Below are 12,845 nucleotides of genomic sequence, written 5' to 3' on the forward strand. Positions count from 1 at the left end.
TATCAGGGTAATTGTTCTATTGCTCCATTTTCCACGGCACTTATATACATATCTGTAATTTATTTTAATGTCTGTCCCCCTCTAGACTGTAAGTTCCTTATCAGAACGGAACATGTCTGCCAAATCTGTTATGTTGTATTCTCCCAAGCAATTAGTTTAGTGCTCTGAACCCAGTAAGTGCTCAGTAAATACAATTGATTGATTAGTTTTCAGGCAGCTAAAACTACCAGAGCAGTCCTAGAATGTCAGCTGCATGCAACTTCTGAAAATCTCTAACTGAATTTGGTGTTCATGTGAAGAAAAATACTAAATGTGATTACTTTGCTCACTTCCCTTTTTGTCTGGAGTGACAGAAAAATCATCAAAATTAAATCAAGTAGGCAGTGGCATATATTGAACACTTACTGTGTGCACAGCACTGTACTAAGCTCTTGGGAGAGTATGATACAACAGAGTTGGTAGACAGTAAAGTGTACATGAAGAAGGACTGACCGATGAAAAGTACAGTTACAAATCTTGGAAATAATAGCGGTCCGTGAAAGCCACACCCGGCCCTCCGCACTGTAGTTTGATGTATTAAATGCAGAAAAAGCTCCAGTCCTCAGCCCTGGGCTCTGTGTGGGTTGGGACCCCCGACTCTTCTGATCATGCCTGCAGCCCTTTGGGGTTCAGTGCTTTCAAAAGAACTTAGATGTTAAAATGTTTCCTGATAATGTGAAAATGAGCTCCAATTTTAAAATACTCTCTTGTCGGCCATTAACTTGCCTCAGGTTACCTTTGAAAGGTTTCTAAGCCTGTAAAAGCTTGTGAAATTAACTTCGTTCATCCGAGGTATGTGCCTTAATTTTGAAGAACTTACTCTCCGTCTTTACAAGTGAATAAATGTCCGAGTTCTTCACTCAGTCCGGCTTGGGAACATTCACATGACTGGCTTAATTGGAAAACAAGAAAGCTCAGTAATTCTACCATAAGCTAGAAATAATGCAGCAGTGGGAGTCCTCGAGCTTCCTTTATCATTCAAATGCTTCATGGTTTCTCGAAAAAAGTGGATGACTTAGTGTCCTCGTCCCCCCCACCCCAGGGGTAAGGGAGATCATTAGCAGCAGGGAAAGAGCTATTTAAGTTGCTGAAAGAGCTATCCTTGTGTCTAGGAGGGTGTACTTTTGGGGCATGATCACACTGAGTCTTGGTTTTCTCCCAGCGGTCTCTCTCTCCTCCTTCCCGCTTATGATTCCTGAGCAGCTTTCTATTGCTTGTGAATCCCCACAGGAATGTGGCTTTGGCTACGGGGAGGATGCGCACTGTATGGCGTGCAGGCCGAACCGATTCAAGGAGGACCGGGGCTTTCAGAAGTGCAAACCCTGCCTGGACTGTGCGATGGTCAACCGGTTCCAAAAGGCCAACTGTTCGGTCACCAGCAATGCAGTGTGTGGGGACTGCCTCCCGGGGTGAGTTGATTTTTGAGGCTAATGTGGCCGTCGAGTTTCTCCCCAACTCCCACCTTCGCGAACACTAGTATTCTCTCCGGGTCATTGGATACTTTCCACATAAAGCCCCAAGCGATGGATTTCCCTATTTTTCAAGTTCTGAATTAGGCGAACTGAAGGCCTACACGTTTTGTATCAGCATTTTTGAGGCACTGAAGGAATTCAACTGGGTAGATCCAAAGTCATTCCCTACTAATCACTCTTGGAAATTATTAAGAAGTCAGTCCATCTTCCTCGACACTAAAGTCCAGACATCTTGGTCCTAGGCTCTCCCCAAGCACGCTTGTGGTCAAAATGTTTAAAAGCTCATGTCGCTGCTACTATCCCACACCATTCTAGGTGATTTTTAGCGTCCGTTTTTGGTTCTCTCAAAAATGGTATTTGTTTTTAACAGTTCCAACTCATTTTGCCAACTGGTCATTACCTTGAATGGTAAGACCCAGGCTCTCTTGTCCATCTACTGGGTCAGTGAGCCCAAACCAGTTACTGATGGCTGAACAGCAGTTATAAAGCTCTCAGGCAAGTAATCAGTTCACTGGTCCTAACAAGCCAGATACGGAAAACTTTTGTTTGGCCCCCTTTACAGCTGCATATGACGGTTCCCATTCACAAGGAATCTATTCAGCTTCCTTTTCTTCACAGTTATAAGGGGATCCTAATTAATACCTGAATTGCTGGGGTCATAGCTTGATTCCAAAGCAATATGAAGGTTGAATTCTAAGTTAATTTAAAACAGATTCTAATTTGCACCTTGAAGACTCAGTTTGTGCCGTGGTCCTCAGGCTCACATTTAAACTGTCACTAAACCAGCTCAACCTGGTAATTCAAGTGTACTTTCATGTATAACTGATGCATTCTAATAAGTATGTTTTAAGATAGAAAATTTAAATTTTTAGCATTATTCACATTGCCAAAGTAGTTATTCTGCAAAGCTTCTAGTAAGACCATGGACCTGTCTAATTTTTGTTCTCTAAAGTAGCACTGCTGGCGATATTTTTAACCTTCATATGTTTGTTTTTCTGTGGCCTAATTTGCCCTCATTTTATAGCCGAATGTGCTGCTTCCTTTGGCCTTGGGTTTCTATTCTTGCGGTGTTGCTTGTATGAGGGCCGAAGACCCAGGCTGGTTACGGGCCAACTTTCAACACCTATATATCTGGCTTCCTTGGATCAATGAGACAAAGACACACGCCCACCTGCCCTTCCCTTCAAATCTGGTAGTCATTATGCTGCCATGCCTGCACAGTGCCATGGGCTTGGACAGAGAAATGTATGTGTGCCCACTTTACTACCCATTCTAGCAGCACACAAGAGCAACCGGGCATGTGCCAGGCAAGCACTGTGCTTGCACCAAACTTTCTCTCCCTATGCGAAGTCAGATTGCGCAGAGCTGAGTGGTACCAAATTGGGGACAAGTATTGGGTATAAACTGGGGACAAGTATAGGTTCCTCCCTCTCCCTTTTCTCCCCTGACACTCCCAATGGGGCAGGGCCTGGATAATGGAAATGATTTTTGTTCTGAACAGGGGATTTTTCGTGGTTTCATCCTGTGTTGCCTAATCACCGGCTGTATTTGCGGAATGAGATGTGTGAATATAATACAGTTAACCACACTTATCCTATTTTTCTATTTACTATACCAAATTACCACTTTGATACCTTAAAAGATTTGTGTATATTATGGCAAAAATGGGATCTTAAGAAAAAAACGCTTCGTGCCTTATTTCCTCTGAAAATATAGTCCTTTTGGAACCAAGTTCAAAGAGGGGAGAAAAATGGCAATTTCACATAGCTGCACTTATCCTTTTTTATGTAAAGTGAGGTGATCCCGGGGTGTTGGGCTTTTTTGAGCCGCGCAGGCAGCCAATGAGATCATTTGCCCATATCCACCACCCTCAGACCTTTTTGCTCTGGCTTATCCATAAAGGCTCTTTCACCACCCGATAATTGCTCATCCTTTCACTTTCCCTTGTGCTGGGTTGCCCGCCATTTCCATGTTTAAAAATAGCACTTCACTTCAGATCACAGCATGTCAGTTGTTTGAAATGCAACTGAAATGCTGGAGAATGTAGCCCTGCATTGTCCTTGCCAGATATGAGTAGAAAGCCAATTATCTGAGTGTCTGTTGTCCAAACTAAGCTTAGCTCAAATTAGCCAAAAAAAAGAAAAAAAAATAGGCTTGGCTAATTGATTAAAATTAGACAAGCCCCCAAATCCCATTTTATTCATTGAAGCGTTCAGTGATCTGAATTAGCTTAATTCCCAACCATTTCCAATATTTTTTTTACTGCAGTTTCAATTTCATTTGAACCTTTGATTCTGATCTTTTGGGGTAATGAAAATAGTAATGGAGGCAACTAGTGATTCCCACAGAAACCTGCTTGTTGAAACTATTCATTTAAGCAAAAAAACATGCTGAGAATGGTGTCTTCTTTTCTAGATTTTACAGGAAGACGAAGCTTGGTGGTTTTCAAGACATGGAGTGTGTACCTTGTGGCGATCCGCCTCCCCCGTACGAGCCTCACTGTGAGTGTCCTCTATCCATATCCTGATAGACCAGCCCTCCTGCTTCTCCTCCTCTTCCTCATCCTCTTCCTTTTCCTTTCTAGGGGGCAAGATCTGCCTTTGGGGCTGAAACTGAGCATTGTGCCACAGACATAGTAAAAATATTCATTAAATGCCTACTGTGTACAAAGCACTGAACTGGAGAAAAATACATGAATGAGAATTAGACCCTGGTCCCTGGGACCTCAGGGGTTCACACTATAAGAGGAAAGGGGGAGGGTAGTCTAGGTATTCTAAATTGTAAGCTTGTTGTGATCAGGGAATATGTACAACAACTCTGTTGTAGTGTACTCTCCCGAGCGTTTAGTACATTGCTTTACACCTAATAAGTGCTCAAGAAATAAGATTTGATTGATTGAGGGGGAGATGTACAATAGACACATAAAGAAAGAAGAAAAAGTGAAAACAATATGAGACAGGATGATGATGAAACCTCAGGGGCAGAAGGGAATTGTGTCAGGGTTTCAGACTCCTCATGGCTCAGTTCACAGTCCTAACAGTCATGGCTGCAGCCTTATCCTGTGGAAGTTTCCTGTCCTTTCCTGGAGTGGAGCAGGAGCTGGCGGGATTCCCGATGGTGTGAATGGTACTATTGATTAAGCTACTGTGTGCAGAGAGCTGAACTAAGCGCTTTGAAGACTACAATAGAGTTTATAAAACCCGATCCCTACCTTCACAGAGCTTACTCTGTACCAGAAATTAAGCCTTGTTGCTAGTTTCAGCGGATAAAATTCCTGTTGATTCATTCAAGTGTTGCATTAGAACCTGGGCTTTTATTTTGCATTTTTCAAATCATCCGAACCATTCCTCTTTCTAGTTTCACCTCATCTTTTTTCTTAGTTCAAAAAGTTAGAACATATATTTGTGAAGAATTGCAGTTATCTTTGATAGCATGGGTCTGAGCTTTAAGGCCTTTCAGAAAACTCTCTAAGGCTTTGTAGGCAAACAAACGATCATCTGACCAACAGAAAGGTCTTCGTTAATAAAGATGCATCACAGACCTGTGCCACAGCAAATTCTGCAACATAGTGAACGGAACTATTTGGGAGTGGAAAATGATTCTGTAACTATAAAACAGTTCAGCCTCTAGAATCATCAGCTCTGTAAGAGAAAAGCAAAGAAAGCTGATTCCCTGCAAGCAGAAAAATGGTTCCAGGACTGCTGTGGTATGAACTGGTAGTTTCTGGTGCTTTGTTTTCACTCAACCAACTGATAGTATCTACCTCAGCTCAAAGGCTTGGGGCAGAATAAGCACTTCAATACCATTATTATTATTATTATTATTCATTTGTACTGAGTGTAGAGAACAGTACTAAGCACTCTGGAGGGTACAATAGGGCTAGCAGACATGATCACTACCCACGGGCCTTTTGGAGCATCGAGGAGAGCAAACTCCCCATCCGTCCCCTCTAAGGACTCTATCCTGGTGCTGATGGATTCTGAGCCTTAAGCCATGTAACTTCCCTTCGGCACTTCAAATAGCCCCCCAGGACTGCCAATACCTTGTTCGTTTGCTGCTGCCACAAGGCTCTGAACTGCACTGCGGCCCAGAGGAGCCTTGCCCTAGCCAGAAAATCCAGGGCCAAAAAGGGAGGCTCAGGGACAGCTTCAGCGGAAACCCACAAGCTGCACTTTCACCGTTCGTGTCTCCCAAGTAAGTCGTGTAAGTCTATCAACCTCTGGTCACCCAGATCTGAATCAAGACCTGCAGGAGTTTGTAATCCCATAGGCTGAGCAGCCAGAAGTGGCACTCGTCCCTCACCTCCCCGCTTCCTGCCAACATCCCCATGCTGTCAGGGCAAACAGCTCTCTCACCCTTAGGATAACCTGGTGCTGACTGTCCATGGGCCCTGCCACTCTGAACCCAGGAAGAGAAGCATGGTCTAGTCGAGGCCCCCGGGCTAGCACTTCCTAACTCTCTGACTTCTAATTTGGTCCACATGTCTAAATCCAGCAGGGGATTTAAGATCCATTTCTGTCTCAGCCTTTGAACCATTCCCAGAGAATAGCTGAAAAACGGGAACTTCTGTAGCTTGGATCCCATTTGACCTTCACCGATGAGTGATATCATCTCTCCCTCTCCTCCTTTTCCCATGTCAGAAACTCTAAACATATGTCCAAAAAGACAGCATGGAGCGGGCTCCTTCAGAAAATGAAGTGAAAGCGAAGACGGAGTGGGCACTTAGCCTTGTAAACATGAGAGAGAATTACTTCACTCTTCCCTGCTGTGCACATGTGTTCTGTAGTCCAGAACCAAACCCCTTTTGACTTGTAACAGTTATGCGATGACTTAATTTTATTTACCAAGCTTCGTCTGTGGAGTCCTTTTAGATGGTAAAGATTAGCAATAACGTCCTTGGCAGGTCCTATCTGCAGAGTTTACAGTTTGAGCCTTTTATTGGAGATGCTAGGAACAGCATTAAGGTAATAAATTAGACTGATTGGGGGTGGGTGTTGTCTGGGTGTAGGGAGCAGCAGACTAGAGCTCAACACAAAGAAAAACTGCCCCCATCCCTAAGAGTAGTACCAGAACCAAACTAGAGATAAACACCTTGAAGGGGAGCTTGAAGGAATTGGACAAAAGTCTCAAGTGGGAGGTAGAATAGGTTTTGAATCCCCCTTTTTCAAATGAGGGAACTGAAGCACAGAGATGTTATTTGCCCACAAGTAGAGGAGCTGGGATTAGAACCCAGGTCCTTGGAGTCCCAGGCCTGTGGTCTTTGGCTTCCACTCTTGGCAATATGATTGTTTCTTTTTCGTTTAGTTTTTTGTTACCCATTGTAGGTCGTTTTACAGTTGCTCACAAGAGAAGTCGCTTTCATTTTGGCCTCAAAACTCGAGAACAAAGTGAGGATGGAATGTCTGGGGTCACTAGTCCACTCTTGCTCTTTCCCTTTGTTCTCGTATCGCTGCTGCCCTTATTCCTCCCTAACAAAAATACTACTGTGGTTTGTAAATGATTAAAATTCTAATATTATTTCGTTGACAAAAATATCGCAGAAAATAATCCGAACAGTGGTATTAGGCTGATTTATCTCTCATCTTTCCCTCCATGCACAAAATACCAGCAATTTCGCAGGCCATGAACTTTGTTTAACTAGTATAGTCCGAAAGGGAGGGTTTAAAAGTGCTGCCTCAGTAAATGGACAGGGCCCTCTGAGGCCTCAAAATGAGTTGAAAAGTTTTGCTTTGCCTGGGAGTACTGGCAGGAATGTCCTGTGCTAAAAGCCTGCAGGCAGCCCTGAGGCTTTGATCAGAGCCTCTGAGAACGGTAGCAGTTGATGATTACCTACCCCACTGCTATAAATCTAACTCCTAGCTTTTATCCCCGTCTATTGTAGACATTTAGGAGGGAAATCTGGTTTAAATATTTACTCTTCAGGGAACGGGGTTGTGGTCTGTGAAAGACCATCATTGAATTGAATGGAGGAGGGTGTCCAAAAGGCTGGGAGCCTAGTTCCCTTACTGGTGGAATAATGACTCTTTTAAATACTTCAGGACAACGCAGTTATTTATTTTATTTGTACATACTTATTCTATTTATTTTATTTTGTTAATATGTTTTGTTTTGTTCTCTGTCTCCCCCTTCTAGACAGTGAGCCCACTGTGGGGTAGGGACCGTCTCTATATGTTGCCAACTTGTACTTCCCAAGAGCTTTGTACAGTGCTCTGCACACAGTAAGCGCTCAATAAATACGATTGAATGAATGAATGCAATAAATGCATAAATGCAAACTTGGTAGCACAGTCAAGCAGTTTGCCAGAAGCCTGAAGTGAGAGCACCATTCAGTCTTCCAAGTTGAAAGTGAAACAGCTAAAGAAGGGTCACTGCGTTTGCAGCTATACAAAGAGTACGTATCACGGTATAATATTTGAGTGCCCACAGATGTGCCAGGAACGACCCCGTTCATCAAAAAGTTTCCTATCGTGCAGGAACTGACCCATTTGTAAGGACAGAAGTTAGACGGAGACCACGGACATACAGTTCGATCAGTAGCAATCTGCCCAAGGGAGGCTCAGGGTCACAATCCACGTTGACCTTTTTAAGGAAAGACTCCAATCAATCAATCAATCATATTTATTGAGCGCTTACTGTGTGCAGAGCACTGTACTAAGCGCTTGGGAAGTCCAAGTTGGCAACATATAGAGACAGTTCCTACCCAACAGTGGGCTCACAGTCTAAAAGGGGAGACAGAGAACAAATCAATCAATCAATCATATTTATTGAGCACTTACTATGTGCAGAGCACTGTACTAAGCACTTGGGAAGTACAAATTGGCAACATATAGAGACAGTCCCTACCCAGCAGTGGGCTCACAGTCTAAAAGGGGGAGACAGAGGAAAAAAAACCCCAAAAAACCCAAAAACCAAACATACTAACAAAATAAAATAAATAGAATAGATATGTACAAGTAAAATAAATAAATAAATAAATAGAGTAATAAATATGTACAAACATATATACAGGTGCTGTGGGGAAGGGAAGGAGGTAAGATGGGGGGGATGGAGAGGGGGACGAGGGGGGAGTCTTGGTTTTAGCGGGGGTGGTCTGAAGCAAGAAAGAGGACTGGGTTGGCAGATGTAAAGTAAGAAAGAAGTACCCACCTGCCCAAACCATAGGGCACACAGTATATTGGCCAAGGGCCTGCTGCCACCAGAGGCTCACCAGCTGTGCTCGCCCACCCGTCTACCCAAGAGCAGCCCCTTCTCCCCAGCTCTGACCATTCTGCCATAGTGAAATCTGTTCTAAAAAGAGCACCAGAAGCACCGGTGCTTCTAGACTGAGCCCGTTGTTGGGCAGCAACCGTCTCTATATGTTGCCGACTTATACTTCCCAAGCTGTGCACACAGCAAGCGCTCAATAAATACGATCGAATGACTAAATGAATGGAGAGAGGAGGCAACTTGGAGCCAGGATCCCCCATATGCCAAGAAGGGAATACATTTTGTACTGGGGGACTTCTTAACATCAGTCATTACTGTATTTATTAATTCTTTTGAGTGCCACAGCACTGTGCTAAGCACAAGATCATCAGATCAAACACAGTCCCTGACCCTTCTGAGGCTCACGCCTAAAATAATAATAATAATAACGATGGTATTTATTAAGCCCTTACTATGTGCAAAGCACTGTTCTAAGCGCTGGGGAGGTTAGAAGGACATCAGGTTGTCCCACAGGGGGATCACAGTCTTAATCCTCATTTTCCAGATGAGGTAACTGAGGCCCAGAGAAGTGAAGTGACTTGCCCAAAGTCACACAGCTGACAAGTGGCGGAGCCGAGATTTGAATCCATGACCTCTGACTCCAAAGCCCGGGCTCTTTCCACTGAGCCATGCTGCTAAAAGGGAGGGAGGGAGAGCATGGATCTTATTTAGAGAAGCAGCGTGGCTCAGTGGAAAGACCACGGGCTTTGGAGTCAGAGGTCATGGGTTCAAATCCCGGCTCTGCCAATTGTCAGCTGTGTGACTTTGGGCAAGTCATTTAACTTCTCTGTGCCTCAGTTACCTCATCTGTAAAATTGGGATTAAGACTGTGAGCCCCCCGTGGGACAACCTGAGCACCTTGTAACCTCCCCAGCGCTTAGAAACAGTGCTTTGCACATAGTAAGCGCTTAATAAATGCCATTATTATTATTATTATTATTTCTTTTTTACAGAGGTGGATACTAAGGGCTGGAAAGGCCGGGTTCCCTCAGGGGGCCAGTCGCAGAGCTGGGACGGACTTGAACGTGGGTGTTCTGTCTTCCAGGCCCAGTCTCTGTCCCCACATTTGGGACCTCTTCTTTGTTCTAGGCTAACCAATGCTTTAAACAAGACCTGGAAGTGACCCTAAGACCAAATTTGGAAAGCGTGGCCTGAATTCGACTAGATGGGGAAAATGGTGGAGTGGTTATGCCATCTCACCCCTGAAGGATAAAGGAAGGACTCCAGAAGAAATTTGAAAAGTGCAGTTCAGTGGCGGAGGCCCTCTGAAAAGCAGAGCACAAGGCTGGATGCCTCTTTGTCAACTTAAGGGTAGCTATGGATGAAGAGAAAACTTGAAACTTTAAACTCACCACGATTTCGAAAATAAACACAACTGGGCACGATCCTTTAAGAGGTGTTTTCACAATGAATAAAACCTCCAGATGAGATCATCAGCACCAGTGAATGGTTTAATCTCTTCTTTTTCAGTCTCTCCTTCATTGCTAAGGAAAACATGTTAGATCTTAACACGCACCTGGGAAGAGCTCTGGCAGTTAAACACCCAACTTTTGCAGGTCGGGCCACTGTCTATTGTGCCTATGCAGCAAGGCTCGCTTTTCTCGCTGTTCCTGGATGGAGGTTTGCGAGGAAATGGAAACGGGCAGTATACAGCGGGTCTGGTCTTTTGTTGAAGAATAATTGTTGGGAAGGACGCATCACTTCTCTGGACTGTAGTCTCTTCGTTGGGAGGGAATATGTCTACCAACTCTGTTATGTGGTATGCTCCCAAGCAGCGTGGCCTCGTGAAAAGAGCACGGGCCTGGGAGTATGAGGACCCGGGTTCTACTCCTGACTCCACCATTTGTCTGCTGTGTGACCTCAATTCTCTGTGCCTCAATTACCTCGTCTGTAAAATGGGGATTAAGACCGTGAGCCCCATGTGGCACGTGGGCTATGCCCAACCTGATTACTTGCATGAACTCCAGTGCTTAGTACAGTGCTTGGCATATAGCAAATGCTTAATAAATACCACTAAAAGCAAAAAAATAAATGCGATGGATTGGGAAGCATCATGGCCTAGTGGAAAGAGCATGCATCTGGGAGTTAAGAGGTCCTAGGTTCTAATCCCAAATCAGCCACTTGTCTGTTGTATGACCTTGGGTAGGTCACTTAACTTTTCTGTGCCTTAGTTTCCTCATCTGTAAAATGGAGATTAAGACTGTAAGCCCTGTGTGGAACAGGGACTGAGTCGAACCGGATAATCTTGCATCTGCCCCAGTGCTTAGTACAGTGCCTGGCACATGGTAAACACTTAAAAAATACCACAATTATTAGTATTATCACAGCATAGAGTAGTCATCTAAATGATTATATGTCTGAGGGAAGACTAGGCTGGCCCTGAGCCATGTCTAGTCTTAAAGACTTCGAGGTCCATTCTCAGGAGAGCTGGGGTGTTCCAGCGGGTCCCTAGAATGAATGCTGGTCAACAAATCAAGGGAGAGATCCACACTGTTGGCAGGCCAGTTCTTCGCTGAACTAACTCTGTTCTTAATGTTCGAGCAGAGGACCAGATGGCCGAGAGGTTTCGAGAGGAGATCTCACAACCAACAGAAAACCAAAAAAGGCTTAAGCAAGTCTTACTGATTAACTGGGCTACCATTTGTTGAGCCCTCCGATTCAGAGAAGATTCTGAATTGAAGATTCTGGAGATTCTTTTAGACTGTGAGCCCACTGTTGGGTAGGGACTGTCTCTGTATGTTGCCAACTTGTACTTCCCAAGCGCTTAGTACAGTGCTCTGCACACAGTAAGCGCTCAATAAATACGATTGATTGATTGATTGATTCGGGGAGGGAGGGCAGCCTCCTCTCTGGGGCCGGGCCAGCACTAGACGCTGATGGCCAGGAACAGATCCCTCTAGTTCACAGACCACTTCCAGGTTTGTTTCCTCTCCTCCACGCCCCAACTCCATCCTCCTTCAGTCCCCTGGAATCTGCTGGAGCAAATCAATCCCCGGCGAGAATAGGGAGGCAACAGGGGGCTTAGGGGAAAGAGCCTGGATCTCCAGAGTCGGAAAACCCTAGTTGTCATTCTGGTTCCACCACCTGCTTGTCGTGTTTCCTGGGCAAGTCACTTCACTTTTGGACCTTCTGTAAATATATATATATATATATATATTTGTACATATTTATTACTCTATTTTACTGTACATATCTATTCTATTTATTTTATTCCGTTAGTATGTTAGTATGTTTGGTTTTGTTCTCTGTCTCCCCCTTTTAGACTGTGAGCCCACTGTCGGGTAGGGACTGTCTCTATATGTTGCCAACTTGTACTTCCCAAGCGCTTAGTACAGTGCTCTGCACACAGTAAGCGCTTAATAAATACTATTGATTGATTGATTGATTGCCCAGAACCTCATCCTTCTAGGGACGCTTGGAGGGGTTTCCTCCCCAAGGGCTTTGGGCAACTACCCTCTTTGCCCATCCCCCAAACTGACTGTGTCCTAGGGCTTAAGTATAGCCTTGTTTCATTCATTCATTCATTCATTCATTCATTCAATCGTATTTATTGAGCGCTTACTGTGTGCAGAGCACTGTACCAAGCACTTGGGAAGTACAAGTCGGCAACATATTGGGACGGTCCCTACCCAACAACGGGCTCAGAGTCTTGAAGGGGGAGACAGACAACAAAACAGAACGTGTAGACAGGTGTCAAAATCGTCAGAACAAATCGAATCAAAGCTATATGCACATCATTAACAAAATAAATAGAATAGTAAATATGTACAAGTAAAATAGAGTGATAAATCTGTACAAATATATATACAAGTGCTGTGGGGAGGGGAAGAGGTTTGTTTCCCCTAGGTCGCCTGCCACTTTACATTGTAAATGCTTAGTTGGCAAGGGGGCTCTAGTTTTAGCTTATCTTTAATCTAGGGCCTGGCCCAGGGTCCTGTGCATAGCAACAAAACAGTACATGTATTTTTTATTGCCTGACTGGCTGGCCCGGGCCTGAAGCCACAAGGTTTGGCTGGATCCAAACCAGCCTGGGCATGCAGAGGCCCGAGCAGCTGTTTAACTTGTTACATCTCACTCCTCCTAGGTGAG

At 44.4% G+C, this 12,845-nt stretch overlaps 1 protein-coding gene across 3 annotated transcripts in view; it reads left to right on the forward strand.

Moving 5' to 3' along the window:
- The window catches only part of TNFRSF19 (TNF receptor superfamily member 19), a 65,944-nt gene that overhangs the window by 25,830 nt on the left and 27,269 nt on the right, over positions 1–12,845 (forward strand). For all 3 annotated transcript variants that reach the window (XM_038762079.1, XM_038762078.1, XM_038762080.1), the window contains 2 exons: positions 1,270–1,448; positions 3,927–4,012. In XM_038762079.1, coding sequence (XP_038618007.1) covers positions 1,270–1,448; positions 3,927–4,012 — 265 coding nt within the window. The remainder of the gene's footprint in view (positions 1–1,269; positions 1,449–3,926; positions 4,013–12,845) is intronic.

This window comes from Tachyglossus aculeatus, chromosome 20, assembly GCF_015852505.1.
Source record: "Tachyglossus aculeatus isolate mTacAcu1 chromosome 20, mTacAcu1.pri, whole genome shotgun sequence".
Classification (NCBI taxonomy): Eukaryota; Metazoa; Chordata; class Mammalia; order Monotremata; family Tachyglossidae; genus Tachyglossus; species Tachyglossus aculeatus.